Source organism: Alternaria conjuncta, assembly GCF_024043145.1.
Source record: "Alternaria conjuncta strain BMP 0040 chromosome Unknown scaffold_4, whole genome shotgun sequence".
In the NCBI taxonomy this organism is placed as follows: Eukaryota; Fungi; Ascomycota; class Dothideomycetes; order Pleosporales; family Pleosporaceae; genus Alternaria; species Alternaria conjuncta.
The window spans coordinates 465,806-492,890 of record NW_026250093.1 but is presented as its reverse complement, the minus strand read 5'-3'; the positions used below and the strand labels follow the sequence as shown (position 1 = coordinate 492,890).

At 54.2% G+C, this 27,085-nt stretch overlaps 10 protein-coding genes across 10 annotated transcripts; 5 read left to right on the top strand and 5 right to left on the bottom strand.

The window, feature by feature from the left end:
- Positions 1 to 559: 559 nt before the first annotated feature.
- On the bottom strand, positions 560 to 1,977 carry J4E85_002976 (uncharacterized protein; the record flags this gene model as incomplete). Its single annotated transcript, XM_051467249.1, has 4 exons — positions 560 to 1,150; positions 1,260 to 1,570; positions 1,619 to 1,823; positions 1,936 to 1,977. The coding sequence occupies 4 exons, from the start codon at positions 1,975 to 1,977 to the stop codon at positions 560 to 562; spliced, it is 1,149 nt and encodes a 382-aa protein (XP_051328408.1).
- Positions 1,978 to 2,533: 556 nt separating this feature from the next.
- On the top strand, positions 2,534 to 4,485 carry J4E85_002975 (uncharacterized protein; the record flags this gene model as incomplete). The annotated part of the gene is made up of 2 exons (XM_051467248.1): positions 2,534 to 2,963; positions 3,014 to 4,485. The coding sequence occupies 2 exons, from the start codon at positions 2,534 to 2,536 to the stop codon at positions 4,483 to 4,485; spliced, it is 1,902 nt and encodes a 633-aa protein (XP_051328407.1).
- A 1,184-nt stretch (positions 4,486 to 5,669) lies between these two features.
- Positions 5,670 to 7,584, top strand: J4E85_002974 (uncharacterized protein; the record flags this gene model as incomplete). Its single annotated transcript, XM_051467247.1, has 2 exons — positions 5,670 to 5,786; positions 5,980 to 7,584. The coding sequence occupies 2 exons, from the start codon at positions 5,670 to 5,672 to the stop codon at positions 7,582 to 7,584; spliced, it is 1,722 nt and encodes a 573-aa protein (XP_051328406.1).
- An 865-nt stretch (positions 7,585 to 8,449) lies between these two features.
- RPS12 (40S ribosomal protein S12) lies at positions 8,450 to 9,123 on the top strand (the record flags this gene model as incomplete). Its single annotated transcript, XM_051467246.1, has 3 exons — positions 8,450 to 8,452; positions 8,574 to 8,901; positions 8,999 to 9,123. 3 exons carry the CDS (start codon positions 8,450 to 8,452, stop codon positions 9,121 to 9,123), a joined length of 456 nt encoding a protein of 151 aa, XP_051328405.1.
- Positions 9,124 to 9,875: 752 nt separating this feature from the next.
- On the bottom strand, positions 9,876 to 13,077 carry J4E85_002972 (uncharacterized protein; the record flags this gene model as incomplete). Its single annotated transcript, XM_051467245.1, has 3 exons — positions 9,876 to 11,978; positions 12,026 to 12,123; positions 12,171 to 13,077. The coding sequence occupies 3 exons, from the start codon at positions 13,075 to 13,077 to the stop codon at positions 9,876 to 9,878; spliced, it is 3,108 nt and encodes a 1,035-aa protein (XP_051328404.1).
- Positions 13,078 to 14,722: 1,645 nt separating this feature from the next.
- Positions 14,723 to 16,628, top strand: J4E85_002971 (uncharacterized protein; the record flags this gene model as incomplete). The annotated part of the gene is made up of 2 exons (XM_051467244.1): positions 14,723 to 16,207; positions 16,257 to 16,628. The coding sequence occupies 2 exons, from the start codon at positions 14,723 to 14,725 to the stop codon at positions 16,626 to 16,628; spliced, it is 1,857 nt and encodes a 618-aa protein (XP_051328403.1).
- An 876-nt stretch (positions 16,629 to 17,504) lies between these two features.
- Positions 17,505 to 20,115, bottom strand: J4E85_002970 (uncharacterized protein; the record flags this gene model as incomplete). The annotated part of the gene is given in 3 exon segments (XM_051467243.1): positions 17,505 to 17,576; positions 17,591 to 19,524; positions 19,572 to 20,115. The coding sequence occupies 3 exon segments, from the start codon at positions 20,113 to 20,115 to the stop codon at positions 17,505 to 17,507; spliced, it is 2,550 nt and encodes an 849-aa protein (XP_051328402.1).
- Positions 20,116 to 20,454: 339 nt separating this feature from the next.
- Positions 20,455 to 21,411, top strand: EFG1 (18S rRNA maturation protein; the record flags this gene model as incomplete). Its single annotated transcript, XM_051467242.1, has 2 exons — positions 20,455 to 20,821; positions 20,885 to 21,411. The coding sequence occupies 2 exons, from the start codon at positions 20,455 to 20,457 to the stop codon at positions 21,409 to 21,411; spliced, it is 894 nt and encodes a 297-aa protein (XP_051328401.1).
- A 124-nt stretch (positions 21,412 to 21,535) lies between these two features.
- Positions 21,536 to 22,949, bottom strand: J4E85_002968 (uncharacterized protein; the record flags this gene model as incomplete). Its single annotated transcript, XM_051467241.1, has 2 exons — positions 21,536 to 22,859; positions 22,906 to 22,949. 2 exons carry the CDS (start codon positions 22,947 to 22,949, stop codon positions 21,536 to 21,538), a joined length of 1,368 nt encoding a protein of 455 aa, XP_051328400.1.
- A 1,307-nt stretch (positions 22,950 to 24,256) lies between these two features.
- On the bottom strand, positions 24,257 to 26,999 carry J4E85_002967 (uncharacterized protein; the record flags this gene model as incomplete). Its single annotated transcript, XM_051467240.1, has 5 exons — positions 24,257 to 24,352; positions 24,404 to 25,543; positions 25,594 to 26,569; positions 26,622 to 26,934; positions 26,990 to 26,999. The coding sequence occupies 5 exons, from the start codon at positions 26,997 to 26,999 to the stop codon at positions 24,257 to 24,259; spliced, it is 2,535 nt and encodes an 844-aa protein (XP_051328399.1).
- Between the last annotated feature and the right edge of the window lie 86 nt (positions 27,000 to 27,085).

Below are 27,085 nucleotides of genomic sequence, written 5' to 3'. Positions count from 1 at the left end.
CGGTCCGATTCCGAGACGGTCTGTCAAGACCCGGGCTTGGTATCTTCACTGCTCGTATACCATCATACCCATTGAAGATTTCTACTGGCGCTGTTGTAGCCAGACTTCTTCTGCAGAACTCGACGTAACGTCGGAAGTTAATTTTGTACTGCGATATGATGTGGCTTTCACGAACATAAGAGTATTAACACTGCGAAAGGCGACCTGGCTGTCTGGATCATGATGCGATTAACCGCGGGATTTCATGGTGTTCATTACGAGCTTGGTATGCCATTGGGTTGGATCCTGACACGGCCTGTGCGCATCTGGGGAAGAACCAGTCGACGCCAATTGGTGGAGTCATATCAGTACAGGCCGTCGTAAAAAGGTGTGGTCTTCGATTAGCAAGCTCGGCGCTGCAAGGTACGCGGAATGTTGAGATCAGGCTAAATGGAAGTCCGTTGGTTACGGCTGAATTATCCGGCGAACTCCCGCAGTGTCTGGAGTTGAATGTTCATATTGTCTCGTTCTATACTTTCCCTGTACTACCATAATCTTACGCGGCGGTGCGCTTAGGCGCTCATCGTTGTAGTTTTCCAACTCCATTGAAAACACCGGCCTCCTCTAATTCTTTCTCAGAAATCTTTGGCATGGGGCTGACGGCATCTGCACGTTTGAGTGCACTTTCGATGCTGCCCCAGAAGTCATCGAGATTAACGCCTCTAGGTATACGACAGCCACCTTGCCCGGTCGGTAGCTTGGTGACCTTTGTTCTACCAAGTTCACCAACTTTTGACTTGTCTGTCGAGTGAAGGCCTTCCGTGACTATATCCACTTGGAAGCGTTCGCCACCTTTGTCGTCGAATATGCTAGGATTGTAGGCTGCCGCTACAGCAAGAGGATCGTGTAACGGCGGTCCTTCGGTTATGGAGAACACTTCGGCGTACGTGCCAGCGAAGAAGGACATGATCTGGGTGAACAAGGCCCGCATAGCTGAGGGTGTGTAGTCACTCTTCGAGACTGACTGATCCCATATCTCTTCTCCATATAGCTGTGTTTGGCGGACTTTCTTCGTACCGAGGACTTGATGCGTCAGGTCGAGAGGGATCAGCGTCGTCTTTGATTTGAGAACGGGGTGCGAGAAGATGAAGTGAGATGCTTCGGGGTCACACTGTTGTTGTCAGCATTCTCTAGGCATGCGAAGGATCGATATCTTTACGTATATCTGTGCGAGTTGTTAGCCTTGTCGAACCACACCATGCACGTAGATGGCAGCATACGTTGAACTCAGCATAAGGCGTCCAATTGCCAAATCGTTCACCTTCTCCTTCAACTGTACCCATTGGCGCATCCGTGAAGCCGCCACCGACCGCACCTCCCATTATACTGAGGCCTCTGAGATGAGCCGCTAGATCTGTGTACTTCTGGAATAGCAGACCAATGTTGGTCAATGTGCCCGTAGAGACCAGCCAAGCTGTATTCGGGGGTGTAGCGATGAGCGCTCGGTACATGGCTTCGAGGTGGTCGACATCGGTAGCTGCTGGTTCGACGGGTTTGGGGAGCAGCGTCACGCCGTCTAGGCCAGACTCGCCTGTTCGTGTCAGCGCGTACTCATGAGGAGTGGATGGGGTCGCGTTACCATGAATATCAGCGGCGTGTACAGCATCGCGTATGATTGGCTTCGCAGCGCCCGAGTAGACCTTCACGTCGCGCCTTCCGATTGCCTCGAGGATTGCCCTGGTGTTGTACGTGGTTTGGTCGAGCGCAGCATTGCCATGGACTGTGCTCACACCAAGCAGCTCGACTTTGGGGTCGTGTGCGCAGAGAAGGAGGGCGTAGGCATCCTGGGGTGGTGATGAGCAGCGTGTGGGGGAGAGCTTATCCGAGACTCACATCATGCCCAGTATCCTTCCTTGGTCAGCACTACAAATAAGGAAAGCGCGAACGGATACACACGCAGTCGAGCCAGATCGGGGTCTTGGAAGAAGGGTTGCTCATAGTTCTATATGAGTCTACCAGTTGTGTGTCTATTTAGATGCAGCTTCAACTGCAGATACGTACCACATGCACTGCATGCACATGCAGGGTTGCAGGCGGGATGCTTGGTGGGGTTGCTGCACCGCTACTGGCTGAGGACCCAGGAACGCGCATCTCTATTTACGCCCATTCTCGTCGATGCTCGACTCTCATTCTACAAGACTGTGTTCACCGACGCGTCGAACAAGCGAGCGACGGCAGAAGGAACGTGTTCAGCTCGTGCTTTGAGCACGTTTCGATTGGCTGGCATCACTGGCGCCGTCAGCCCTGCATCAGCAAAGTCCGAATCCAAGTCTTGCACCGTTACAAGCACACGTATACAACACAACTCCTCAACATCACCGTCCAACACTTGGCCTTGTTTCCTTCGGTCGCTACGCATTCGTTCTATAATCTGCGCTGCAGGCAAACCTTTTCGATCCTCTTGATGAGGACTTGTACGCTGTGAAGCTTAGCTACTGCAAGGGTTATTCTTATCCGCGATACGCAGCATTGATAGTCCAGAAGGGGCTTTGAAATGGACCTCTTTCGGCGTCATAAAGGCCACCATGAGGTCAAGACAGATCAATACTGGGCACTTGGGTACTACTTTGAAAGCCTGAACGACGAGCAGAAACATCAACGCCGGGAATATCTGGAATGGTATGGATTCGTCGCACAATGGTCCGTCCTGGTCATATTTGCGCTCTTTCAGATTGGCTTCGCCTTTTCGTGGGTGATGAAAACCGGGTTGAAGATTGATCAGCCCAAATCACCGTCATTCACCAAACGGCCAAAGGACAGGCTCGGATGGCTGCGAAGCATACAGACCGGATGTAGCAGGATGAGCTGGTGGATGCGAAAGGATGTCATTCGGGGCTGGAACTGGGGCACAAGAGGAGAATGGATCGGAGCCAGCGTCTGGACAGTGTGGTTGCTGTATCTTTGCATTGCTCACACCGGGAACGGTATGGACTGAAGATCTCCGACGTTCGCGTCTACTACTGACAATATGTAGACTACCTCCATCTCACCAAGCGTTTCGGACAAGTTGGCGCGTCGCAGCTACCAATTCACTACTTACTGGCAGTGCGAGCACCATGGAGTCCTGTGCAATGGCTGACACGGCTTTCCCACGAGCAAATCAAGGCCTCGCATCAGATCCTGGGACGCATCACATTCCTGCTTTTCCTAATGCATACGGCCCTGTATTTGAACTTCTTTGTTCTATCAGGGTTTCTAGCAAAGCGCATTAAGGACTGGGACGTCATTTGGGGCCTTGTGAGCATCATCCTCTTCACCACCATCTCCACGACTGCCCTCGGATTCATACGCCGCAAGAACTATCGAGTGTTCTACATCTCTCATATCGCTATTGCAAATTTCATCGTCGTGCCCCTGTATCTGCACGTATCTCATATCCGCATCTACGTGTATGAGATTCTTGCGGTAGAGGCATTACATGTCATTTCCCGAGCTGTATGTCTGAAGATGTACCAAGGTACTCTCAGACTTCTGCCAGGCACCAATCTCGTCCAGGTCCGCATCCCGCTGCCGGCAGAAAGCGCCGCGCTTACTTGGAAGCCTGGCCAGCATGTGTACCTCAGCAGACCGCATATCAGGGGGAAAGCTCCTACGTGGTACGACCAATGGCTTATGACGAATAAGACGAACCCCTTCACGGTTGCTTCCCTCCCGTCAAAAGACAAGGAACTACTTCTCATTGCAAGAACGCTCAACGGCAACACCAAGTATCTGGGAGAACTGGCGCGCTCTTTGTCACAGGGGGGAAGCAATGTGCCCATGCTACCTACAGCTGGTGGTGACATTCCCATCCTGCCTTTCTCCCTCGAAGGACCATACGGAGCCTCCAACCGACTACCTGATTTATCAGACTTTGACAAAATACTTTTGGTAGCTGGCGGGGTTGGTGCAACGTTCATCATGCCCATCTATCGCAGCATCATCGACTTGCACGACCCCACACCTGCAGGTACCCAGATCCGGTGCATTTGGGCGGTTCAGAAGCTGGCTGAAACGCAGTGGGCATTCCCTGCAAGTTCCGCACCCAATGACGAGCACGAAGATGACGCAGCGGCCGATGCGAACGAGGGTGGTTTATTGCAAGGGCCGCAGATTGTCGAGGTCTACGTTACACGACCTTCGGGACCCAACCTGCAAGTCGACGCGAGCGCGGCTGGCGTGTTCGCTATTGACGACGACGAGGACGGGGAGGGGATTGAGATGCAAGAGAACGAGCAGCTGCTGAGCATGGAGGAGCAGATGGAGAAGCCGCGAAAGGGGATGCTTGTCAGAAGCGGAAGGCCGGATCTAAGTAACGTTGTCGATGAGGTGTTTAGCAAGGGTATGAAAACGGCGGTAATCTGCTGCGGGCCGAAGAGGCTGACGGACGATCTCAAGAGAAGCGTTGAGATTTGGGTTAAGAAGGGACACGACGTGTTTTGGTACGACGAGACGTTCGGCTGGTGATGGACAAGTTCATAGCAGGCGCATTTATGAGATCTGAGCTGCTCATCAGCCTTGCTCCTGCCGTCAACCCGGCAGTTGGGTATTGACAGTGGGTCGCATCGATCAAGCCTCTTCCCGCAAACCGGGATCTCCAACTTACACCACAATCTTCTCGTGCGAAGGTTTGGACATTCGATGAATACCTCGGGCTAGCCGTTAGATCGAATTCTAAACCGCTGACCGCCTCTGGACCACGCCCGATCTCCATGACGGCGGACTGTGGGCCGTTGCCGGAGGCTATCTTGTCAGGAACGGGAAAGGCGCAGGGAGACGGAAGCTTGTCAAGACAGTTGTGCACTGTTCAGGCTGTGTGCATAACAGGGAAACAATCAAACTGGGTTCATGGGTGCCTGCGAGTGTTTACCCGGCGCGTGGTGTCTGCTGTAGGTGTTTGGGAGTCGGCGATGGAGACGTCGTCAAACAGCAAAAAGACTCTGCATGTCTAGAATCGCGAACTACATGCAGGTACTCAGTGCTTTTTGCATGCGCGTGTAGCAAGGCCATCTGCGTTTAAGGAGTTGGACCCATGATGTAGCCATTCCTCTTTGGCCGCGGCGCAGATTAGACGAGGCCCGAGCGGGCTGCAGCCAAGGGCGAATCACCATCTTCCCCAGCAAGGCGAGCAACGCTCCCAAATCCTCCTCTCAAGGGCTCCTGCATCCCGTCGCGACTCTCTCACGAATCATTGTCACTGCCGTGGCTGGACTCATCGTGCGCGGCGGCGTTTCCGATCGCTAATATTTGCTTGTCTCTCGTTGTAATTCTCCTTCACTTCCCTTCTGATCGCACGCGCCAGCACCACACCCTCACCAGACAGGGAAGTTGCTTGCACGCGCATGCAAACCACCCCTCACAACTTCCGACCAGCGTCCCCACACCGACGTCTTGCCTCCTTCTCGCCCATGGCATTGTTTTTATAGCTACAGCGTTATAATAGGGACCTTGCTACCGTGAGGCTACTTGTACACCGCAGTCTGCCAGCGGCCGCGGTCTCTGCCCGGCATCGCCCCTTCTCCGCCCTCGACACTCCTGGTTGCGTCGTCACCCGACGTCGACTGTCTCGTACGCCTACGCCGCCGTTGTCTACCGCCTCATAGTCTCCGGCACGTCATCGGTTGGTCCCCAGCCACCTCGCAGCCCCGTCCATGGCTACTTTCGCGTCATCCCGCCATACGCCAGCTTCACTCCAGCAACTCACGCCCCCCAGTAGTTCCCACGGCGCAGGAGGATCGTGGGACTTTGCCGTGCCTGTGAACGATTCGGTACGTACCAAGTTTAGTCTCTGTAAAGCTGCGTCATCTGGGTCCGGCACGACTCCGCTGGGACACTAGGTGCACTACTGCGGCCCTCCCCATGGCGCATCTGACCGCCAAGTTCGCCCACTCACAGTGCAATTTCAAGGCCTGCCTACAGTGATGTCAATGTGCGAGTAGTAGCGTGCTGACCATTGTGCAGAGACAGTCATACGACCAGGAGCCCTACATGTCTGAATACGGTGCTCCCGCCCACGGTTCTCGACAGCCCCTCACTTCGCAAGCCAACGGATTCGTCAAGCCCGTACGCTCGCCCACGTGGGACTCACAGGACCAGAACCGCCCACAGTTGGTCCCTGACCGCATGAACGAACTGCATAAGAAGAAAAGTGGAGACATGATTGCCAGCAATGTCGACCAGGACAGTGTGTTGGAGTACTACAAGAGCCACACCACCAACAAAAAGGGCCCCGTTTCCGTCAAGGGAAAGCCCAAGAAGAAGACGACCAAGCCCGGTGCAACAGAGCCCGAGTATGACGCAAACCACTGGATACACCGAGACAAGCTTAAGGAGATTGAGACTCGGGAACTAGAGGAGGCAGGCTTCAGGGTGGGACGGTCGAGCAGGTCGAACAGTCGCTCGCAAAGCGCCACGCGACGTGCGCGAGACCGGACAAACTCTGCATCCACGGACCACACGCAGAACGGCGAAGAGCGAACCGAGCCCCGCAAACGCATATCCACGATACCAGCTGAAGATGAGGATGCGACGGAGGAATATCATGCTTGGAGCCCGGGGGCCGACGGCACAACCGAGTTCCAGCCATCTTCTCAGCGAACAAACCACACTGTGAGGCCTAGTACGTCTCGCATTCCTCTGCCCAAGACGAGCGGTATACCTGTGCCTGCTTCAATGGCAGAACGTGATGCGCCGCTGCCAAGGTCTAGAGGCAACAGTGGAAACTGGAACGGCGACGCGATCGCTACCATGGGTGCACGCGTACGGAGCGGCAGTGTAGGCAGCCAAGCATTGCTCGATGATGTCGACGACGGTCGGCAGACGACGCCTCCATATGGCAGCCACAGGCGCAATACCTCTACTGGCAGCTGGAGTCCGCCTAAATCGCCCCAGAAGTCACCTATGAAAGCCAAGACGCCTGGCAAAACGAACGCTACTGGAGCACGCAAAGCCAGTGCCCAGAAGACACAGCCTCGGTCCCGGGTAACCTCCAACAACTCGCCTCCAAACCGTCCCCGTACCAGTGGCGGGTCTACCAATACTAGGCCTACCACTAGCCACCGACCAGAAGGTGAGGCTCCATGGATAGCGTCCATGTATAAGCCCGATCCGCGTCTGCCTCCAGACCAGCAGATTATCCCAACCCATGCCAAGCGGATGCAGCAAGAACAATGGGAGAACCAAGGGAGGGTTGGTTCCATGTATGACAAAGACTTCCGGTTGTTGAACGACGACGACATGGGGGATAAGCGACTCTCACAGCTCGCCAACCTTGACCCCATCGCCATCGAGAAAGCCCGAGAGGCTGAGACCTGGCCACTTCCCAGCCCGACAAAGCCGGACTCACCCGCATCGCTTGAGAAGGTTGACACAAACACCGCCAAATCCCCGGTCAACGAAGGCGGCTACAGCCTGACACCGAAAATACCTCAAGGTGCCGAGCGTGCTCCTTCGCCAAAGCTGGCTCCTCCTATCGCCCCGGCCGAGCCAAAGCCTGAGGTGACTCGCCTGCCGGAGCCGAAGGAGGAGCTCAAGGAGAAGAAGGGCTGCTGCTGCATCGTCATGTAGCTTTCATTGCTTTATATACCCATTTCATTCCTTACTTACACCAACTGCGTTCAAAGACAGGTTTCCTTCATTGTACGGCGTTACTGGAGCACAGTCTTTGGCCTGGTGGCTACATTCCTCTCTACATTCAACTCGTTACACGCCTGGGCTGATAGCGTTCAGCGATCATTCTCGTGTTACCACTTGCTATCTTTCTAAACCCTCCGTACAGTCTGTGCGTCTGGCGTTTGTATTCATTTATCTGACTTGGGATACTTTTACATCCATGAGCATATCCGATCGGCCGACCGCCCGTATTTCCTTAGTTTATCGTATACAGAGATGGGACATACATGTCCATGGCTAGCAATGGCCTCAGTAGGAGGATGAGAAATGTTTGGAGGAGACATGGCTACGGCAGGTCCAAGCAGCAGCGATGGAACTGTGTCGTGGTAGTAGAATGTACAGACATACAATGATATCAATTGTTCGAAACTGTGAATGTGCTCAACCTCTTTTCGTGAATTATCATCTCGGCAGGAGAGTGACGTAGCCTCGCTTCTGATCTGGATGAGGGAACGCTTTGTGGTAAGTTGAACTCCTACAAGGCCATTTGCTCATTAGCCTTCACTGTACCTAAGTGAAGTGAGTGCACCTTCTGTAATATACAACCTAATTCTGATAATCACTCCTTTGTAGACTGGAAGCAACATGACTTTCACCATCTTCTGGTGCTGGTTACCTAGGTAGCTTGTCCGTGCGCTAGCATCTCTTCAGGCTAGCGTCTCCACAGAGTGCGAAATTCGAGCCGCCGCAGAACTTCGAACTTCCTTATCACCACAACCAACTCTCTTCGAGGAAAGTCGACAGATAGAAATCATCAATCATGGTATGTGGAATTTTGTCCCAGCTGCGATCTGAGCTGTCCGTGGCGCAACGAGAATGGCACAGCGCTCAGCACCGCAACCCCGCGCTTTACACTCCCAGAATATCACTGACGTCGCCAACAGTCGGACGGAGAAGACGATACCAAATCCCAAGTCAGCGCGGCCGCCGAGGTCGAGGTCTCTGCCGATGCATCCGGTGGCAAGGGCCAGATGAGCGTCCTTGAGGCTCTCAAGGGTGTCCTCAAGCTCTCCCTCATCCACGACGGACTTGCCCGCGGTCTGCGCGAGGCCTCCAAGGCCCTCGACCGTCGTGAGGCGCACATGTGCGTTCTCAACGAGGCCTGCGAGGAGGAGGCATACAAGAAGCTCGTCGTTGCCCTGTGCTCCGAGCACAAGATCCCCCTCATCAAGGTTCCCGATGGCAAGCAGCTCGGCGAGTGGGCCGGTCTCTGTACGTTTTATCCCGTGGTGGAGTGCTGAAGATTGAAAAACTTTGCGCGCGATACCATCCACTGTCAAGATTGAACAACGACTAACAACATCTACAGGCCAGATCGACCGTGAGGGTAACCCCCGCAAGGTCGTCAACTGCTCTTGCGTCGTCGTCAAGGACTGGGGTGAGGAGTCCCAGGAGCGCAGCATCCTCCTCAACTACTTCCAGACCGAGCAGTAAACGTGCCTCATCCGCGAGCACGATGCCCATCAACACACGACTTGTCTCGCACAATCCACCTTCCGCTGCATCGATTCGGTCGCACGTCGGCATGACACGGAGTTAGGGAGGGATGGAAGGGCGGATATAGGGTTCACGATGTGATGGGTTGCATGGATTTAGACAGGTCATCAGGCCATGATACCAAATGAGAAAGGATTGAATGAACGTCAAACTGCATCTGCTTGTCCAAATGCCACGTGAACGTGCTGCCGTCGATGCGAGATGCTTTGAAGCGGGATGATCAGGCAGAGAATGAGGTTTCACATTTCGACAAGTGTGAGACTTCGCCGATACTTGTTCTCTAATTTCTTCACTGCTATACATAGCTGACCAGCTCCTTATGCCGTCGTCTTCGTAGTCTCAAGTGAAGAATACAATTCCACTACAGATATATCACACGAATTGTCTCTATTCGGGACCGACTCTGGCCTCGTAACACTTCCCTCTCGGATGTACTCCTCTAACATCACACATTATGTCACTTGAAATATTATCTCGAAAAGTCAGACAGAGGTGAGGAAACATCACAACTTAAAAGGCGGTTTCATCCCAATAATTCTATATTCTTGCCAACACTCCCTCACTCTACATATATATTGCGATCTGTCTGATAATGCTGATCCCTTGCCACATGCTATGCAAACGCTTCAAAAAAAGGTACAGGAGATAGATAGATCTTCACACACTAAGCAAACTCAAACAGACGCTGCTTAGACATCGCGAACGGTACGGCGAGGAATCTCCGTCTCTACCATTTCCAAGCCGCTCAGACTGGGGTACCGCTTGCTGAAAGTATCAACGTCGAAGTCGTCACCGCCGTCGCGGGCGATAGGCGGGAGCGGCTTCTCTTTGGTGCCTGGGGTTAATTTCACGGGTGATCCTTGGCCGGAGGCTACTGAGCCGCCGGTCTGCAGATTCTTGGGCTTAGGAGCCCGGGGAGGGGGACCCGAGGGGTTGCGCACGTTGATTGTGGGCGGTGCGGAGGCGGAGGGTGTTGGTGGAGGCATGTTTGGCCGAATCGAAGACGGCTTCGCGTACGAGAGATCTTGAGGCTGTTGTGAAGAGACGCTTATGGGCTTACGAGCAATGGCAGGTGGCTGCCTTGCTCCGCTTTGGTCTTGGGGCCGCATGGGCAGTGGCTTTCCGGTATCGGTGTACTTGCCGTATCCCTCAGCTGTGCGGTTGGAAGCTGCGGGCTTGCTGCTTTCATCGAGCAGGTTCTTGACGCGGTTTTGGATGGACGAAGCTTTCGATGGACCACCTTTGGGCTTTCCTTGCCCTTGCGAAGCGACGCGTTGCTTGTACTCTGCAGCAGCAGCTTCAACGCGGCGCTCTTCTTCAGCCAACTGTCTCTTCTCAAGTTCTCTTCGAACTTCTGGTGATAAATCTTGCGTTTCATCGATCTGGCTGCGGTCGTCGTCACTCAAACCACCAGTAACTTCGGAGCCGGCAATGGGAGTCAACCCGCCCTTGGAATCGATGAGCTGGTCGGTTGGTGTCATGGGCGGCTGATCGCGTTCGTGCTCAGGCGTCTTCGTGGACTCAAAGCGACGGAAGGCATCACCAAATCTTCCCTTGACGATGTTCGTGATGCTACCGCGTTTTCCGTGTTTGCCTTGTTGGCTACTTCGGGAGCTACTACGGCGGTGTTTGTGACCATGCTCATCCTGTTCGATGGAGCGGAGGAAATCAACGCTTGACCTGACGTTCTTCTCTTCGGGTTCAGAGTCATCGATTGCGTTTGCAGTGACGCGGCGTTGTAGTGATGGAGCGTCAAAGTTACGACCAGGTGTCATTTCTCGATCACGTAGATAGTCAAGGTTTGACTCCACATGCATGCTAGCAGGGCGTGCATTTGAGTTTGCAGATCTCGACCGATCAATGGCGGAGCCTAGATCCATATTGGAGGGACGCTGGCTTTCTAAGGAAGGTCTAGATGAAGCCGGGGATTGAGGGATGCTGAGTTGAGATTTGGATCTCGACTCAAAAGAGGGTCGTGCTGGCAAAGCGAATTCGGGTCTTAGTGACGGACTGCTCAAGGGACTCCTCGGGCGAGGTTCTGACGCCTGTTGACTCAAAGCACGGTTGTGGTGCGATGACAGAGGTACCTTCCAGATGGGCCGGTTGTTGACATCGGGGAGTTTCTGCTGGGCTGGAACGGGAGATGCTCGTGGGGATGTCTGTACGCCAGTAGAGACCATGCCGACGCGCTGTGGGATAGGCGACTGTATGCTTGCGTTGTCATTGCGCGGACTGTCTTTGGCTTCGTAGGGCTGCGGTTTTCTAAGAGAGGTGGTCCTGGACACACCCGTGGAGGACACTGCGGTCGAGGGCTTTACCCCAGGTGCTGAGTCGACCTTGGAGAGCGGCGGTGACGCAAAAGCCTCATCGGCAAGCGCATCTGTCACCCGCTTGGTAAGGGCTGGGTCGGAAGTTGTTGGCGCTTCACCAAACTCAAACTTCTGGCCTCGATCATGCAGTAAAGAAAATTCATCCAGAGATGGGAAGCGTGAGGCCAGCTCATCAGCCGCAGCTCGTCTGACCTGAACATCCTGCGAGTCTAGTGCAGCAAATGGGTCGGATGTTGTCCCTCTCATAGGCGACGGACTTGGCCTTGCTGCCGCTGGAGGTGGCTGGGCTGGACCTGTGGGCCTGCCTCTTCTCATTGGTGTAATGTCTGGTACTTGCTGTACCTGCACTGTAGGTGCCACCCTTTGCAGACCCACGACAGGAGGCGGCGAAGAGACCTGAGGCTCGGTAGGGGGAAGTTCCTGGTTCCGGCGGGCTTCTGACTGAGTTCTGCCAGAGTAGATCTGGCTGGTCTTAGCATGGGGCCGTGAAGCCAATATGTCAAACATACGTCTTTGATAGGAATGGGACGGTGTCGCATCGAACAGACTTCGGCGACCACCTGGTAGATGTTGGGTCTGTGTTGTGGGTTCTCTCGCAGCATCGAGCCTGTTCCTAATCAGCATTCGTCCATGACCTAGTCTTGCTGCGCATACCTATGAGCTTCTTTATCCTGTCTGAGAACTGGGGGTACGCTGGGTACTTGAACGTGGCGTTCAGAATAGCCATTTGCCCGACCTCTTCGAAGGGTGTAGTATAGTAGCACAGCTTGTACAAAAGTACACCCAGCGCCCAGATGTCGCTCTTCTCGTCTATTGGCTGCTTGCGGTATACGTCGATCATTTCCGGACTGCGATACTGTAGTGTAGTGTGCCGTTGCACATCGTCCTCGATCAGCCTCCCTTCGGCGGCAGTTGTGGCGGCGGGTCTCGGGGGTGCGGTGGATCCGAAATCGCAGAGTTTGTATATCTTGTTGCCTCCCACGGTGGTAATGAGGACGTTTTCGACCTTGAGATCGCGATGGAGGAGCGGCGGCTTGAGGTAGTGCATGGTAGCAACGCCCTCGACGACGTCTGAGAAGATGTGCAGAATCTCAGGCTCGGTCAATCTATGCTGGAGCCTGGTGTTCATGAAGTCGATCAAGCCGCCTCCTGAGCAAAACTCCATGAGCAGGAAGACTTCATAGCCTCCTGTCTTCAGCTGCGAAGCATGCGAGTCCATGTAGGTGACGATCTTGCTGTGGCCTTTGAGCTTCTTCATGGTCTCGACCTCGGTCCTCATGTTCGCCAGTGCATCTTTGTCCGCACAAGCTACCCTCTTCAAGACAGCAGTCTCGGGGGTCCCATTATCGGACTTGGGCACGCGGACGAGGTAGACGTGCGCGAAACCCCCCTCGGAGAGGTACTTCTCGATGGTGACACGGTGGTTGCCGACCTGGACCTTGGTGCCGGGCGCAAAGGTGCCCGGGGGAGCATTGGAGACGGCGATGGGCGCGGGAGCGCGGTATGCGGCCTGCTGGGCCATGGGATGGGCGGCCGAGGGCGCATAGCGAGCGGTGGACATGTTGGGCGGTGAGGGAGCCTGCTGCGGTGCAGGACAACAACGAGGCTATATTTTGCGCATCGAAAAGACGACAGACAGGGCGGGGGTGCTTCTCGGACGCGAGACAGGGGGACGGGTGGTGAGGTGGAGTGAAGGTGGCATGCCTGGCGATGCTTGTGATCGTACCGTAGGAAACGGACCCTTGCATCCACGAGCGCATGGACGAAGCCACACCAACGTCACAATGTATCTTTAGACCGCGACGCCTCGGGCATGCACGCCGGGCGTGGACGTGTCTATTTACTCTCTCTGCTCCTCAGACAACTATTTCAGTATCACGGACTCGAGGAAGCTGTAGTCCGGGCATGTAGCGCCAAGCTGGGGCACTTTATTCGGTAGAGTACGTGGTTTCTCTCCCGACGTGTTCATTGGGCACAGCTTGATGTTCGCAGCCAGGTCAACCTACCACCAAGACGTTTCGTGCAACATTACGATTTCTGAACGCATGCGAGCTGGTTGGTTGCTTTGGTCAATACATTCGTCCACGGACTGGCTTAGTGTAACATGCTCCAGAAGGTAGCAGATGTTGACTACGCTGCGTAGTCTGATATGAGTGTACAGCAGGAGGTACAGCAAAGGTACTAGGTAGACTATCAGATATCCCAGCCCCATAATTCCTTCTTCGACAACTTCACAGATCGAGCGGTTAGTAGAGAGGGCGATGTGAAAAGTCCAAGACAACGGCCCTGTCGATCTTTAGATCTCCAGATGGGTGTACCATGGATGCAACAACTCGAACATGTACCGAGAGATCTAGATGCACATGCAGACGCAGACGGCAGGTTCCTGACTGACGCGGCCCATGTCATTGCGAAGTTGCTTTTGTTGTAAACCCCGGATGAGGGGTCCTTGTGTTCAAACACGCAAGTGAGCAGGCAGAGTCAAGACGGTCAGTGACGGTGAAGGAGCCCCAGTTCGATGATGGCAGGCATAGGCGCGGGGTCGCGGCTTCCACAACAGTCTGCCGTACAACCTGCAGTCATGGCAACATTGGACTTACTGCACACGACGCGACTTGGACGCGGCTGTGTCATATGACGATGGCGGGGGAAGAAGACTTAGGCGTGGACGGTGCTAGAGCACATGACGCCGTGGTAGGGTGCAGGTCGGGGGTGAGGGCGGCCGTGATGCCGACAGCAAACATGGCAAAGCGTTGGCCCTGCAGTGTAAGCGCGGTGGAGGAGGAACAGAGGGATCGTCGTGTGGGAGAGGACTGAGGCAGACGAGGACGTCGTGTTTGGACGGGCGGCGAGCTGAGTTGCAGGGAAGGACCTTGGCGGGATGCGACGATGGGCAGCGACCCACCCATGACTGCCCAGACGACTTGACCCTTCCCTCTCTACCTCCGCTCTGTCGTGTCGTGTGTTGTCGCATCGCCCGTGCCTATTTAGGAGCGTCAAGACAGTCGCCTCCTCCGCTCTCGTTTCCAAGACCGCACTGTTGTTGTTGTATTTGTAGAGTAAGCGGGCTGCCCCATACACCCGCCAGCCGCCGCGTATACCAGCACACCGATTGTGCCCTTTAGACGCTGTTCCACGCCCACCGCAATCACGCCTGCCCGTCTATATAAACCAAACCCCCCGCGACTCCTGACACACCCGGTACCATGGCCGAAAACCCACGACTCGCCCGCGTCCGACAGGGCAACACGGCGCGCTCACGACGGCCCCAGAGAGACGCCAGCACCTCGCGCTCCGACTCTTCCGCCTCGACCTCGCCCGAGCGCGGCTACGACGATGAAGACAAGGACTCCATCATGCTGCAGTCCAACGACTCGCTCTCATCGCTCGCGCCGTCAGTATCGCCCGACTCGGACGAGGAGGCTCGCCGGCGGGCCATCGAAGAGCAGAACCGCATCTCGCCCGTCTCCCGTCTACCCGCCGAGCTCATGATCGCCGTCTTCGCAAAACTGTCCTCGCCCGCCGACCTCAAGAACTGCATGCTCGTGTCTAAGACATGGGCTGGGAACAGCGTCGGTTTGCTCTGGCATCGTCCCTCAACGAACAAATGGTCGAATGTCAAGAGCGTCATAAAGACGGTCCAGACGGTCAACAGCTTCTTCGACTACAGCAGTCTGATCAAGCGTCTGAATCTGTCCGCTCTGGGCGCTGAAGTCAGCGACGGGACGCTGAAACCGCTTTCAAGTTGCAAGCGTGTTGAGCGCTTAACGCTGACCAACTGCTCACGACTGTCCGACTTTAGTCTGGAGGCCATGCTCGAGGAAAACCGCTACATTCTCGCCCTGGATGTCACCAACGTCGAGTCCATCACCGACAAGTCAATGCTCGCTCTGGCCAAACACGCAGTCCGCCTGCAGGGCCTCAACATCACAAACTGCAAGAAGATCACGGACGATTCGCTCGAGGAAGTTGCCAAGAACTGCAGACATCTGAAGCGCCTCAAGCTGAACGGATGCTCGCAACTCAGCGACCGGAGCATCATCGCCTTTGCTAGGAACTGCCGCTACATCCTCGAGATAGATCTTCACGACTGCAAGAACCTCGACGATGCCTCCATCACTACGCTCATCACAGAAGGCCCCAACCTCCGCGAGCTACGATTAGCCCACTGCGTCAAGATCACCGACCAGGCCTTCCTCCGTCTCCCAGCCGAGGCTACCTACGACTGCCTGCGTATCCTAGATCTGACTGGTTGCGAAGAGCTACAAGATTCTGGCGTCCAGAAGATAGTCCACGCAGCTCCGCGACTGCGCAACCTTGTCCTCGCCAAATGTCGCAACATTACCGACAGAGCCGTCATGGCCATTACTCGTCTGGGCAAGAACCTCCACTACATACATCTGGGACATTGCGCCAACATCACAGATGTCGGTGTCGCGCAGCTGGTCAAGCTATGCAACCGCATACGGTACATTGATCTCGCGTGTTGCATTGCTCTCACCGACGCCTCGGTCATGCAGCTCGCCGCTCTACCCAAGCTCAAACGCATTGGCCTGGTCAAGTGTGCCGCCATAACGGACCGCAGCATACTCGCACTCGCCAAACCGAAGCAGATTGGCTCCAGCGGGCCCATCGCACCCAGTGTGCTCGAGAGAGTGCACCTCAGCTACTGCACCAACCTCTCCCTGGCCGTAAGTGCCCCACCCAAGACAAATCCCGTGCCGTTACTGACATGAACAGGGCATCCATGCGCTCCTCAACAACTGCCCCCGCCTGACCCATCTCTCTCTCACTGGCGTCCAAGCTTTCCTTCGCGATGATCTTCTCGCCTTTTGCCGCGAGGCACCCCCCGAATTCAACGATCACCAGCGTGAAGTGTTCTGCGTCTTCAGCGGCGTTGGCGTACAACGTCTGCGCGTCTTCATGAATACCAACGGTGGAGACGACGTTGACAACGAGGACAACGCTTTCGACCTCAACGACGGCACCATGTACCACGATGAAGAGGATGGTGACAACATGGTCGTGGTCACCGCACAAGCGAACATAATGGCCATTGACGAAGAAGACGACTTCGGCAACGACGACAGTGAGATGGCAGGGCAAGATTAGGAAATTTGCGCATCGCGCGAGCATCGAAGGCGGTCAACTTGACAGCCGTCGAACGTTTTCCTGATTCTTTAGTGTCTGCATCGCACATTTTAACTGTTCGCAGTCGCTTTTTCAGCATTTATAGAGGTGTTTGGACGTGTCAGTCTTTTTGGCATCATTAGCGGCGCTATAGGATATCATCGATTCTGTAAGGGTACAGAAACGAACAGTTGGTCTTGAGAGGCCGCACCTCGGTGGCGATTATACCCTTTTTGCGTTTCTTTAGCTTTTTTCTTGGTACAATAGCGCGTATAGGGAAGGCTTTGAGATCTCCAGACCAGGAGCATCACGGACAGACGGCCGCACAGCTTCTTAAAACTATATTTGTTTACTCCCCACTACTTTGGTACACTCCATATCTTGAACTGTGCTACTCTGTTACTAAAACATAAATCCTGAGCGAATATGCAACTGCGAATCTTCTCTCACTTCATCAACCCACACATGCACCCGCAGTCCGGCACAGGACACATGGCATGTCTAGCAAACCAATCCCTCGCATGATGACCGTGAAACCCATGCGTACAATTCATACAAAACACCATCATCCTGCCCTCCTTGTCCTCTCCTTTCAGCGTCTCATACGCCCCCTGTTTACTCGGATCAGGCGAGCCCAACCACAACATACACAGCGCACACCTCGGCATCTGCGCCGCGCAATTCGGACAATGGAGTCCAGGTGTGCTAGCCGCGGATTTCTGTTGCAGCGGTGCAGCAGGTTTCCCAGCACCGCCACCGAAGGACAACGAAGCCGTTGCACGATGCGTCGTCGTCGCCGTAGACGGCGCGTTATTCATGCCACCCGCCTGATGCGCAGTAGGAAGCAGCCTTTTCGTACTACTCCTCGGATCTTTCCTCAACGCGAGATTCTGCTGGCAATTCAGACAGCGCAGCGTCAGGCTCGGTTGACTGGGTTTATTCACACTCCTGCCCTCGCGCGTTACACTGAGTAGGTTGTGTTCTTTGACGTAGCGTGTGCGCTCGAGGAAGGTGCGCCAGATCTGCTGTTGCTCGAGATACATGTCTTTCCAGAGGGTCCAGCGCGGGTCTTGGATGTAGAGGGGGCAGGCGCGGGAGAGGATGAGGACGGCGTTTTGCAGGCCGGTGGTGGGGTGGTGCGAGATGTGCGTTTGGAGGAGGGAGAGGGAGCGCGTGGTTAGGCCTGTGAGGAGGAGGGCGGAGATGTCGCCTTGAGCTGTTGCGGTTGTTGTGGTGGTGGTGAGGAAGGTGGTTAGGGATGGGTCTGGTAGGTATTTCAGGGCGACGGCTACGCGGTCGGAGAGGGTGAGTTGGGGCATCGAGACTACGCTTGACCAGTCGCCTGTGATGAAGTAGGTGAGGAGTGATTTTAGGTAGGCGTCGCTGGTCATGTCGGCCATCCAGGCGCAGGCTTCTCTTTGCTCGGCTGAGACGCCGGAGGAGGGTGAGGCGCAGGCTATGACGGCTGCGAGGCCAATGTCATCTTGTGGGAGTCTCTTACTCGTGAGACTTGCCCGGAGGAGGGTTAGTGCGATATCCTTGTGCCCCTGGAAGACGGCGAGAACGATCGCTTTGTAGATCTCGCCTTCATCTATAAGCCGTTGACAGTTCTGCTCTACGCCGGCTTTCTCGAGGGGCCAGCCGCAGAGACTGAGACATAATTGCCTGTTCTCTGGATATTCTGTGTTCACGCCTTCGAAAATGGGAAATTCCATGGCCTCGACTATCTCCTTGACTGCATCGCTGAACATCTCTTGACTCGTCTTTGTATCCGGATCGATGAGTCGTTCGTCATACATCGTCAGTTCGTTTGCCCATATTGAGCTGACTCCCAGATATTTGAGATCGAGACCGTTACCCACCATGCCATCTCCTGCGGCATGCGCATCCATGCGATCGATCAGTGTCCACACATCGACCAGCCAGGGATCGTTATGAACAATAGCCTTATTCTTAGCACAATCGAGGGAATAGCCTTCCTGGACACGTCGTTTGGGTGCTTGGAGGACGGCTAAATAATCAGAGAGGGGAATCTTGAACTCAGGGAACGCAAGTTCGAGAAGGTCCTCATGCATGTGATGGCTGGGGTGTTCTGTCGACAAAAGAGGTAGGCTTCGTTGGCTGTTGCTGAGGCTGAGTCTATCGATGCTGGCGGAGAGGTTGGGTTTGTGATCATGTTCGATATCGTACTTGTCGCCTAGTGCTCTGTTTTGTACCTGGATTAGATCCTCTGCTACCGTACCATATGGCGAAGTCGGCCTAGCGATGCAGGTGCGATCTTTGTATATCTCTTCCAGCGCGCTGATGTTGATACGAGGTGGTATTGGTGGTACTCTGAGAACTTCGACTTCTCGATTTGAATGTAGGGCTAACGCACACTGTCCACCGAGCGGGTTTCCAGTAGTCATAAAGTCGTATGCCACGACGCGCTCTTTTTCGTCTTGCCGATGCTGTTTGTCGTGTGAGGCATAGCGTAGATGATGTGTGGCTTTGGTGTAATATGGAGACGCCCATGCTCGAGCGAAAGGTGTATCCGCTGTCTCGGAAGGTTGATGAGAGTGCTGTGCTAATTCGATGATTTTGAATTCTCCAGTATTTGCAAGTACTCCGAATGTTCCTCGCTTGGTACCAGAGTACCGAAGACTCCATATAGAAGCCGACTGTGAGTTGTCTACGACTGGCTTGAACTCCAGGACGGCTCCGCCACTCGCATTATCGTTGGACGCTACTCGCTGTTTGACGAAGCGCGTGTCCCAAACAGTCACAGTCGGATCTCCTGCCGTCCCCGCTGATAGAAAGTAGTTTTCGTCCAACGGGTCTATGGAAATGTTGTGCACCTGGCGTGTTTGGAATTGCGCAATGCCCGCCGTACTAGAGTCTGTAAAGAATGAGCAGGGGATATTCACTGCTTTATGTGTGACCCACCTCTGAGATCGTAAATGCGCACATATTGCCTGGAGACTCCCGCGACGAGCATATCCGGCTGTCCATTGAAGAACTTGATGCTAGAGATCGCTTCTGAGCTCGCCAACTTCTTGTACGGTTCATCCTTGGCTGTGACTCGCGAGTCGTTCATATCGTAGATGTTGAGACATACATCGTTCCTGACTCTATCCAGCCCTGTAGCAAGTAGATTCTTAGCGCTGAAAGCGATGGAGTTGCATTTCCTCTGGTGTCGTATCGAAAACGAGTGGATGTAGTCGTGATCAGGCTTGTCCGGATCCAATGTAACGATCGTAGCCTCTCCAGAAGCAGAACCCACAGCGACTACACTCGGATCCTTCTTGGACCAGTCGAAGGCCGTGTAGTTTGGCAGCTTATCTCGGATGCATATCTGCTTATAGTTGACCTTGCTCTTACTAAACTCTTCGATTTGACACAGACGTAGCCTATTACCCGCGACATCGATGATCAAGAAGCGAGGGTTGTCTCGTGTCGAGTGCGGCGACCATCTGATCGCAGCTTCCATTTCACTGGCTGACTATCGCGATCCCGCGATGATGGAAGTTCAAGGTCCGAAAGCAGGATAAGGAAGCCTCATGAATCAGTGAGAAATACTCTGAAAGAACCCGGAGCGAATGATGTCGTGTGCATATTGCAGTACACTCGAATTTGCTAAGTTACCGTGATAGTGGAAGACATCGGGAGCATGCAGGTGGGTGAACGCCAGACGCGTGATCTCACTTGGCGCGCATCGGGCGGTCTAGCAACCTTAATTCTGCCGCCCCACTAAAACTTCCCTTCGTTCGATCCCAAGATTTCCGCAGCCAGCCAACAACTCTCAAATCCCAAATCCCAGCCAGCCACCATGTCGCAAAAGCGCAAGCATGCCGAAGCGACCGAGTCGTCGTCCTCTGCTCCCAAACCGTTCAAGAAGCACCGCGCCTTCAAGCCCGGCCAGAGCCATCCCAAGTCGAAGAAGCGGCCGCACGTCTCGAGCGACATCGATAAGAGCACCAGCACCAACGCGCTCAAAAGCCGGATACGAGACCTGAAGCGACTACTTGCGCACGTCGACAATGTAGGCGACCACAAGATGTCAGCGGGCAACAGGGTGGAGAGGGAGAGGGAGCTCGAAGCCTGTCAGCACGAGCTGCAAGAGAAGCTGGAGAGCAGCAGAGAAGCCGAATACAGGAAGAAGATGATCGGAAAGTATCATCACATAAGATTCTTCGGTATGTTATGGATTGCGCAGGGCGCATGGGAGTCAACACGAAGCGATTGCTAACGCGCCTCAGATCGTCAAAAGGGCACACGGATACTGAAGAAGCTGAAGAAAGAACACGAGGCCGAGGAAGACGAGGCGAAGAAGCAAGACCTAGCGCGAAAGGTGCACAACGCTCAAGTCGATGTCAACTACGCCATTTACTACCCGCTCATGAAGCCCTACGCCTCTCTATACCCAAAGTCGAAGAAGGACAAGGCCTCAGATTCCGACGAAGCAGCGGAGGACGATACCGATGACAAAGCGAATCGCGAGGTCGACGGGCCAAAAGGCGATTTGGACATGTGGAAAGCTGTGGAGGAGGCGATGGCAGCCGGCACATTGGATGCGCTTAGGAATAGCAAGGAGGCTATGCCCACTGCTGTGCCCAAGAAGGAACCGAAAAAGAAGGCACAGCCGCAAGTGCAACAACCAGTCAAGGTCAAGGAGAAGAAGGTGGAAGAAAAATTGGCAGCAGCCAAGAACCGTCGCGAGAGGAGAGCGCTCGGCGTACAGGCCCAGGAAGAGGCGGAGGAGAGCGACGGTGGTTTCTTCGAGTAGTTTTACGGCACAGAGATCCGTTCATCTGCATCATATACCCGGCGTCCAGTCGCCAATAAGATTGTTCTGCAGCAGAATTCGATTACTACAGATTACCTCTTCACCTCTTCACAGACCGCGTTCTTTACAGCCCTCTCGTCGCATTCCCACCCCCATAGACCTTAACCGGATGCGCCTCAGTATTGTAGACCCATTCATTAACCCCATCTTTGCCAACCTGCCACTCCGCCTCACCAGCCTGAATCGCATAGCTGTACTTCAACACCTCGGCGAACCAGAAGCTCTCCTGGAAATCCGTAAAATTACCTCCCCCAACCACATTCACGTCCTCGATAGAACTATACCCACTGCCAACCCGCGTCGTCGCATTAATAGCAACGAAAGCATCCCACGCCCAGTCCTGGTACTTTGAATCCGAAGTCGCGCGGTAGGCGTAATAGTAAGATTCTATGACCTCAGGACGGAGTTGGTAACCCGCGTTTTCAATCCAGAAACCAGTTTGGTTAAAGAAGGAAGTTTGGTTCGCTGGCACAGCGGAGGTGTTCCAGGAGAAGACTTCAGGTCCGATGCGTGTTGCGGTTTGAATGTACGTCTCATGGCAACCGTTGACGAGTTCGAGGCCAAAGTCGATGTAGTCTTGTCGGTCGAGGACTTGGCCGCCTAGGATAAAGTTTCCACCGTCGAAACAGGCGAGATGCTGCGATTCTAGGTCGAGCGTGGTGTTTTCAAAGGCTGCGAGGAAGGTTATGTCTGGTCGGGGTGCTGGGTGTGAGGCTAGATTCGCGATGGAACTGTCTACGGCTTTGATCCAGCGTTCCTTGAGGAAGCTGTAGCGTGGGTCGTAGATGTACATTTTGATCAGGTACTCGTAGAAGGAGTCGGCGCCGCCTACCCAGCCTCCGACTGCGTCGTTGAATTGCCCTGTCGTTACGTTGATTCCCATGCCCAGGAGTCCAGGGAACGGTTCGGCGAAGTCGGGAGAGGGGAAGAGTAGGTATTGTTCTGCTTTCTCGGCCAGATCCGCATATGTTTGGTTCCCGGTGAGATCGGCGAGGCGGACCCATTCAAGGATCAGTGTGCCGACAGTTGCGAGTCCGTTCTCTTGATCGACGTTGCTTCGGTTGTTGAAGGTAAGGATGTTCCAGGGTATTCCTGTGGGTGTCTCGAATGCGTAGGAGAGATTGTTGGCCAGATTGACGGATTGCGTGAGAAGGGCTTCTACATTTGCTGGATCGTCTGCGAGGTGCGCCAAAGGACCGGAAAGCAAGTCATAGCCGGACAGCATGCCGCCAAGGTATCGGATCGTGGTCTCGAATAGAGAGACGGGATCCTCAGTATACGCGAAGTTGATGCTGGGGATATATTCTATGATCTCGTTCACGATGTCTTTCTGGCCCATGATGAGTGCTGTACTGAGCGCGTCTACGGCAGAGGCGCCCCATCCATTCCTGAGATCATGTTAGCAAGACTTCAACATGGATATTGGGTATATACCTCGAATTACTTCCGTTGTTGCTCACAGGCCTCAGCTCATCCATCGGGAATGCATACTGGCGGTATCCATCCCAGCTTATTCTGAAGGTGTCGATCACTGCTTGTGCTCTCTGATCAGGCGACACAGGATCGTATGATGGTGGGGTGGTCTCATACTGCCTCCTCGGGAGGTCTACTGGTGTGTTCGATGGTAGAGCCGACACCAGCGACAAAAAGCCACTTCCGAGCGTGAGAGACGTGAGATGCATTGCGTTCAAGCGTGTGGTCTTCCACAGGCACTTGTGGTCCCCAAAGTCTCTTGTATAAATATGTTGAATGTCAGGGATACCGTTCGGGCCGGTTACTACTCAGTTTAATGAGAGACCAACAAAGTTCAGGTATGGATATCTTCACCGTCTCCAATGAAGGTGAACGTTGAAACAAATGACAGAAGGGAGTGTCTAAGTAATAGAAGCAGATCTGGGAGTTAAGCACCTGTTCACAGTGGAGAATGACCAAGACCCGTCTATTGGCAATTGCATCACGTTCCCTCTCTACTGCAAGTTGTGCAGCCAGATCCAGGACTTCGGGAATATCGGGACACCATTATAACGTCCCATGTAACGCTGAATAAGGAAGGTAGTAGCTCTATGCGGGCATAAACAGATACTGGCAGCAGGCATTGTGAGGCTGGGTACCCGCGATCCCCTCGTGCTAATGCGAACCGAACTTCTTGGGGCGCATGACGAGACAGGGTGACCGCTGTAGTGACAAAAGTGAGTGGCTGGCAAGGTTTATAGTATGCAGGCGCTGGTGCGTGCTATCATGTCGATCCCAGAATCTGTGTTAATCCCTGGTCGTGCATCACCTGCTACCGTCGTCGCGATATGTGACACAATGATGTTTTCTCGACATAAATCGTTCCTGGATGGGCAGAAGTCCCGCTTTGGAATGGTTGGTGCAGTGGGGAAACAGTTGTACAGAAGAGAGAAGCGACCCAACAGGTCGCGTTCCTGGCAATGGCGGGGGGATCTACCGGAAAGGCGGGCGCGGATGGCTTGAGGCGCCAATCCCGCATCTTATTTCCACCTCTGTCGGGTTATTGCGACAGGTGCAGAAGGCGACTGGTGCTTCTGCATTCCAAACATGAAAATTAGGCGTCTCCCGAAGCAATCTTGCGATCCAGCTCGAGGATACACTAACGCTAAAGAACCCGCTCTACGCTCAGCACTTGATATATGCGCCAAAGATGCGCGCACGAAAGTCTTGCGCTGGATCTAGTCCGTCGTGCATGTCATCATCGCTCGGGTATGTCATTTGCTCTATACTGCTCGCTACTTGAAGATTTTACTACCAAAAGTGTGCTTCACGATCATGTCGGCTCGGCCCAGTCAACCTGCTCTGTCACTGGGGCACCACCTGCCGAGTAACTGATCTTGAGTCGGAGCTTTAGCCTTGCAGGTGGGGGCTAGGTCTGTTAGCAAGTAATACATACAAAACGTATCTGAGAATGACTTACCCCATTGACAGCTGTGACCCTCATTTGCTGGGTCGCGTCTTGGCCTCCCTCCAGTTCACTGGTACTGATAGGTTGCAGCTGCAGCTTTTGGCTTTTTGGTACCGCAGCTTGTAGATTCACACCTGACAGCTGGCCAAAGCTTCCAGTATTGCGGAAACGTGCGAGAAGTTGCACGGCATTTGCATCACGCTTGAGCTGGAAGGTGATCTGTAGGTCGTTCTTGTTGTATGCTGGATGCGCGGGTGGGCCTGAGGCCACCGACGGTGTTGAAGCTTGTGGTGGTGGCGAGGACATACCACCGAGTCCGCCCAGAAGGTCCATGGAGTTTCCTGACGGCGGCGCGTGAGACTGCACTGGGGCTGGAGAACTGCTGGCTCCAGAGTTGAAGAGGTCCATGATGTTGGCCACGTTTGATTGTGGCGCCGGGGAGGATGTCTGAGGCGGTGATGAAGACCCGCCCATGATGTCTGCAAGTAAGTCCTGGCTCTGTTGAGTTCCATTGGCCGCCCCATTCATGCTGGTCGACGGGCCTGCATCGCCCATGAGGTCCAGTAGCAAGTCTTCTGTCGCTGCTTGCGCAGGCTTCTTCTTCGCAATCTTCGACTGTCGCTTTTTGGTCGCTTCGCCCAGAACTCGTGACTCTTCGCGGATTTCAGGCGGTGGCATCTTCTCAAGAACGCCCCTCCTAATCTGGTCGTGACCGAACAAGTTTCCGTATTCGGCTGCACGCTGTTGAATCTCAACGTCAAGGTTTGCCGCGTATCGTTGTAATAACCGTCGTAAACGCTCAATCTGAGCAGGATCGCTCAAACGTGTCGTCAGTTTCATAGAGGCTGTGACGATGTACTGTTGGACGATAAGACCGGCGTAACTGCTACCGAGGATGGTTTCGAAAAGATCGACGACGTCGCTTTCTTTGACTTCTTTGACAAGCTCTTCCTCTTCGTACTGACCACCTCTAAGTAGTGCATCACCGTACTCGCCAATGACCCAGGAACCGGCTAGTGTGAGACCCTCCTGTGTGATGTCTTCCTTCAAGGCCGCATAGAGTTTCTGTACGGAATAGGTCTGGAGGTCAGGTGTGGTGGCGATCAGTCGCACAAAGGAGGACAGAATCTGCTCTTTGACATAGTTTCCGGCCTGATACATGAATTAGCTACATGCAGCTCACAGGAACATGACTGGCTTACGAGTTTCAAGACGCGCAGCATCGTATCAACGTGCCACCTCTTGTTCGGTGCGAAGCGGTCTGCTGCGACACCGATCTGGGATGTCATGACAGGTTTGAACTCGTTGTCAGCAACCTCCAAGAAAGCAAGGAGCTCCCTTATCAGTACTCGCACATTGCTCTCGTTGATCAAGGTAAAGCTGAGGTCAAGCGCTCGCCGTCTAATACTAATATCAGGATCCCGTAGACAATCCAGGATGGTGTTGCGGTGTCTCTGCACGGCGTTTGGCTCGACTGCGACGACCTTGATCAGTGTGTTGAGCGCAACGTATCTGATGTTGTTGTCACGGTTTGACAAGAACTTTCCTAGGATGTTGACACCAAGCACGCGGAGTCCAGAATCTGCTTCGATATCGAGAATTGTAAGTACTGCCTCGTACAAGATGGAGTTGCCGACGTTTTTCGAGGAGTCTGTGTTGGTTGCGACCTGGGCTAGGATGTCGTTGATCTGTTCGCTAACCTGCGCATCGCCACGGGCCAGGACTCGTAGAAGCTGGAGTAGCTTGCATTGTAGGAAAGGGTCTGTGATGCCTGTCACGTCGTGCTCGGGCGCATAACCAGACGAGGAGAGCCCCTTCAATATCTTGACTAGGCTGGGCACCATGGGTCTGAAGATGTCCCTTACGCCGTTCTCGTCATCCTCGGCCTCGTCCGCCTCGCAGAGGTTCTCTACTAGAGTGACGCCACACAGCAAGACGCCGTGGTTTCGATCTTGTAGTAGCAACTTGGCCTTTTCCAAGAAATGTTCCTGGAGGTCGGGCACTTTCCGACATATCCTCATGGCACAGATTGCGGCTTTGCGACGTATGTATGGATTCGCGCTCGATATTATCGTTTCGACTTCCGGGAATAGGTCTCGAGCCATTTCGACGGAGGCGATGTTGCCGAGCGTGCAGAGGGCGAGGCCGACGATGTACTGGTTGGGGTGGTTGAGGTCGCTACACGTTGTTTAGCATGTGGATTTGTATCAGAGAGAGCATCGTTGCCTACTTCTTCAGCGAGTTCGTCACCAAAGTCAGCACTTCCTGGTTCTCGTCCAGTAGCAGCATGGTACCCAGATATCCCAACCGCTTGTCGGCGAAGCGCGGAGAGGCCAGCAGCTTCAGACATTCGATCTGACCAAAGTGTGTCCTCTCACCCAGAGTGAAGAGATACAGTAGCTTTGCGACATTGTTCCTTCTCACGTTGGAGTCGTGGCTCTCCTCCCTGAAGCTGGCGCGGATGGCGGCACTCTCTTTCTGCACGACTGCACGCTCGTCGGCAATTGTCTTCGCAGCGCGCACATTGCGAATGAACTGCTTCACTGTATATCCTTAGCACAAGTCCTCAGCTGCTGGGGGTCGCGGTGCTTGGCGTACAGGAAGCCATTGCGGTGGCCTCTTGGACCCCACCCGGACAGCGAAAGAGGGTTCGATGGGAAAGAGGCTGGCGAGGACGGGAAGGGTATTCGGCCG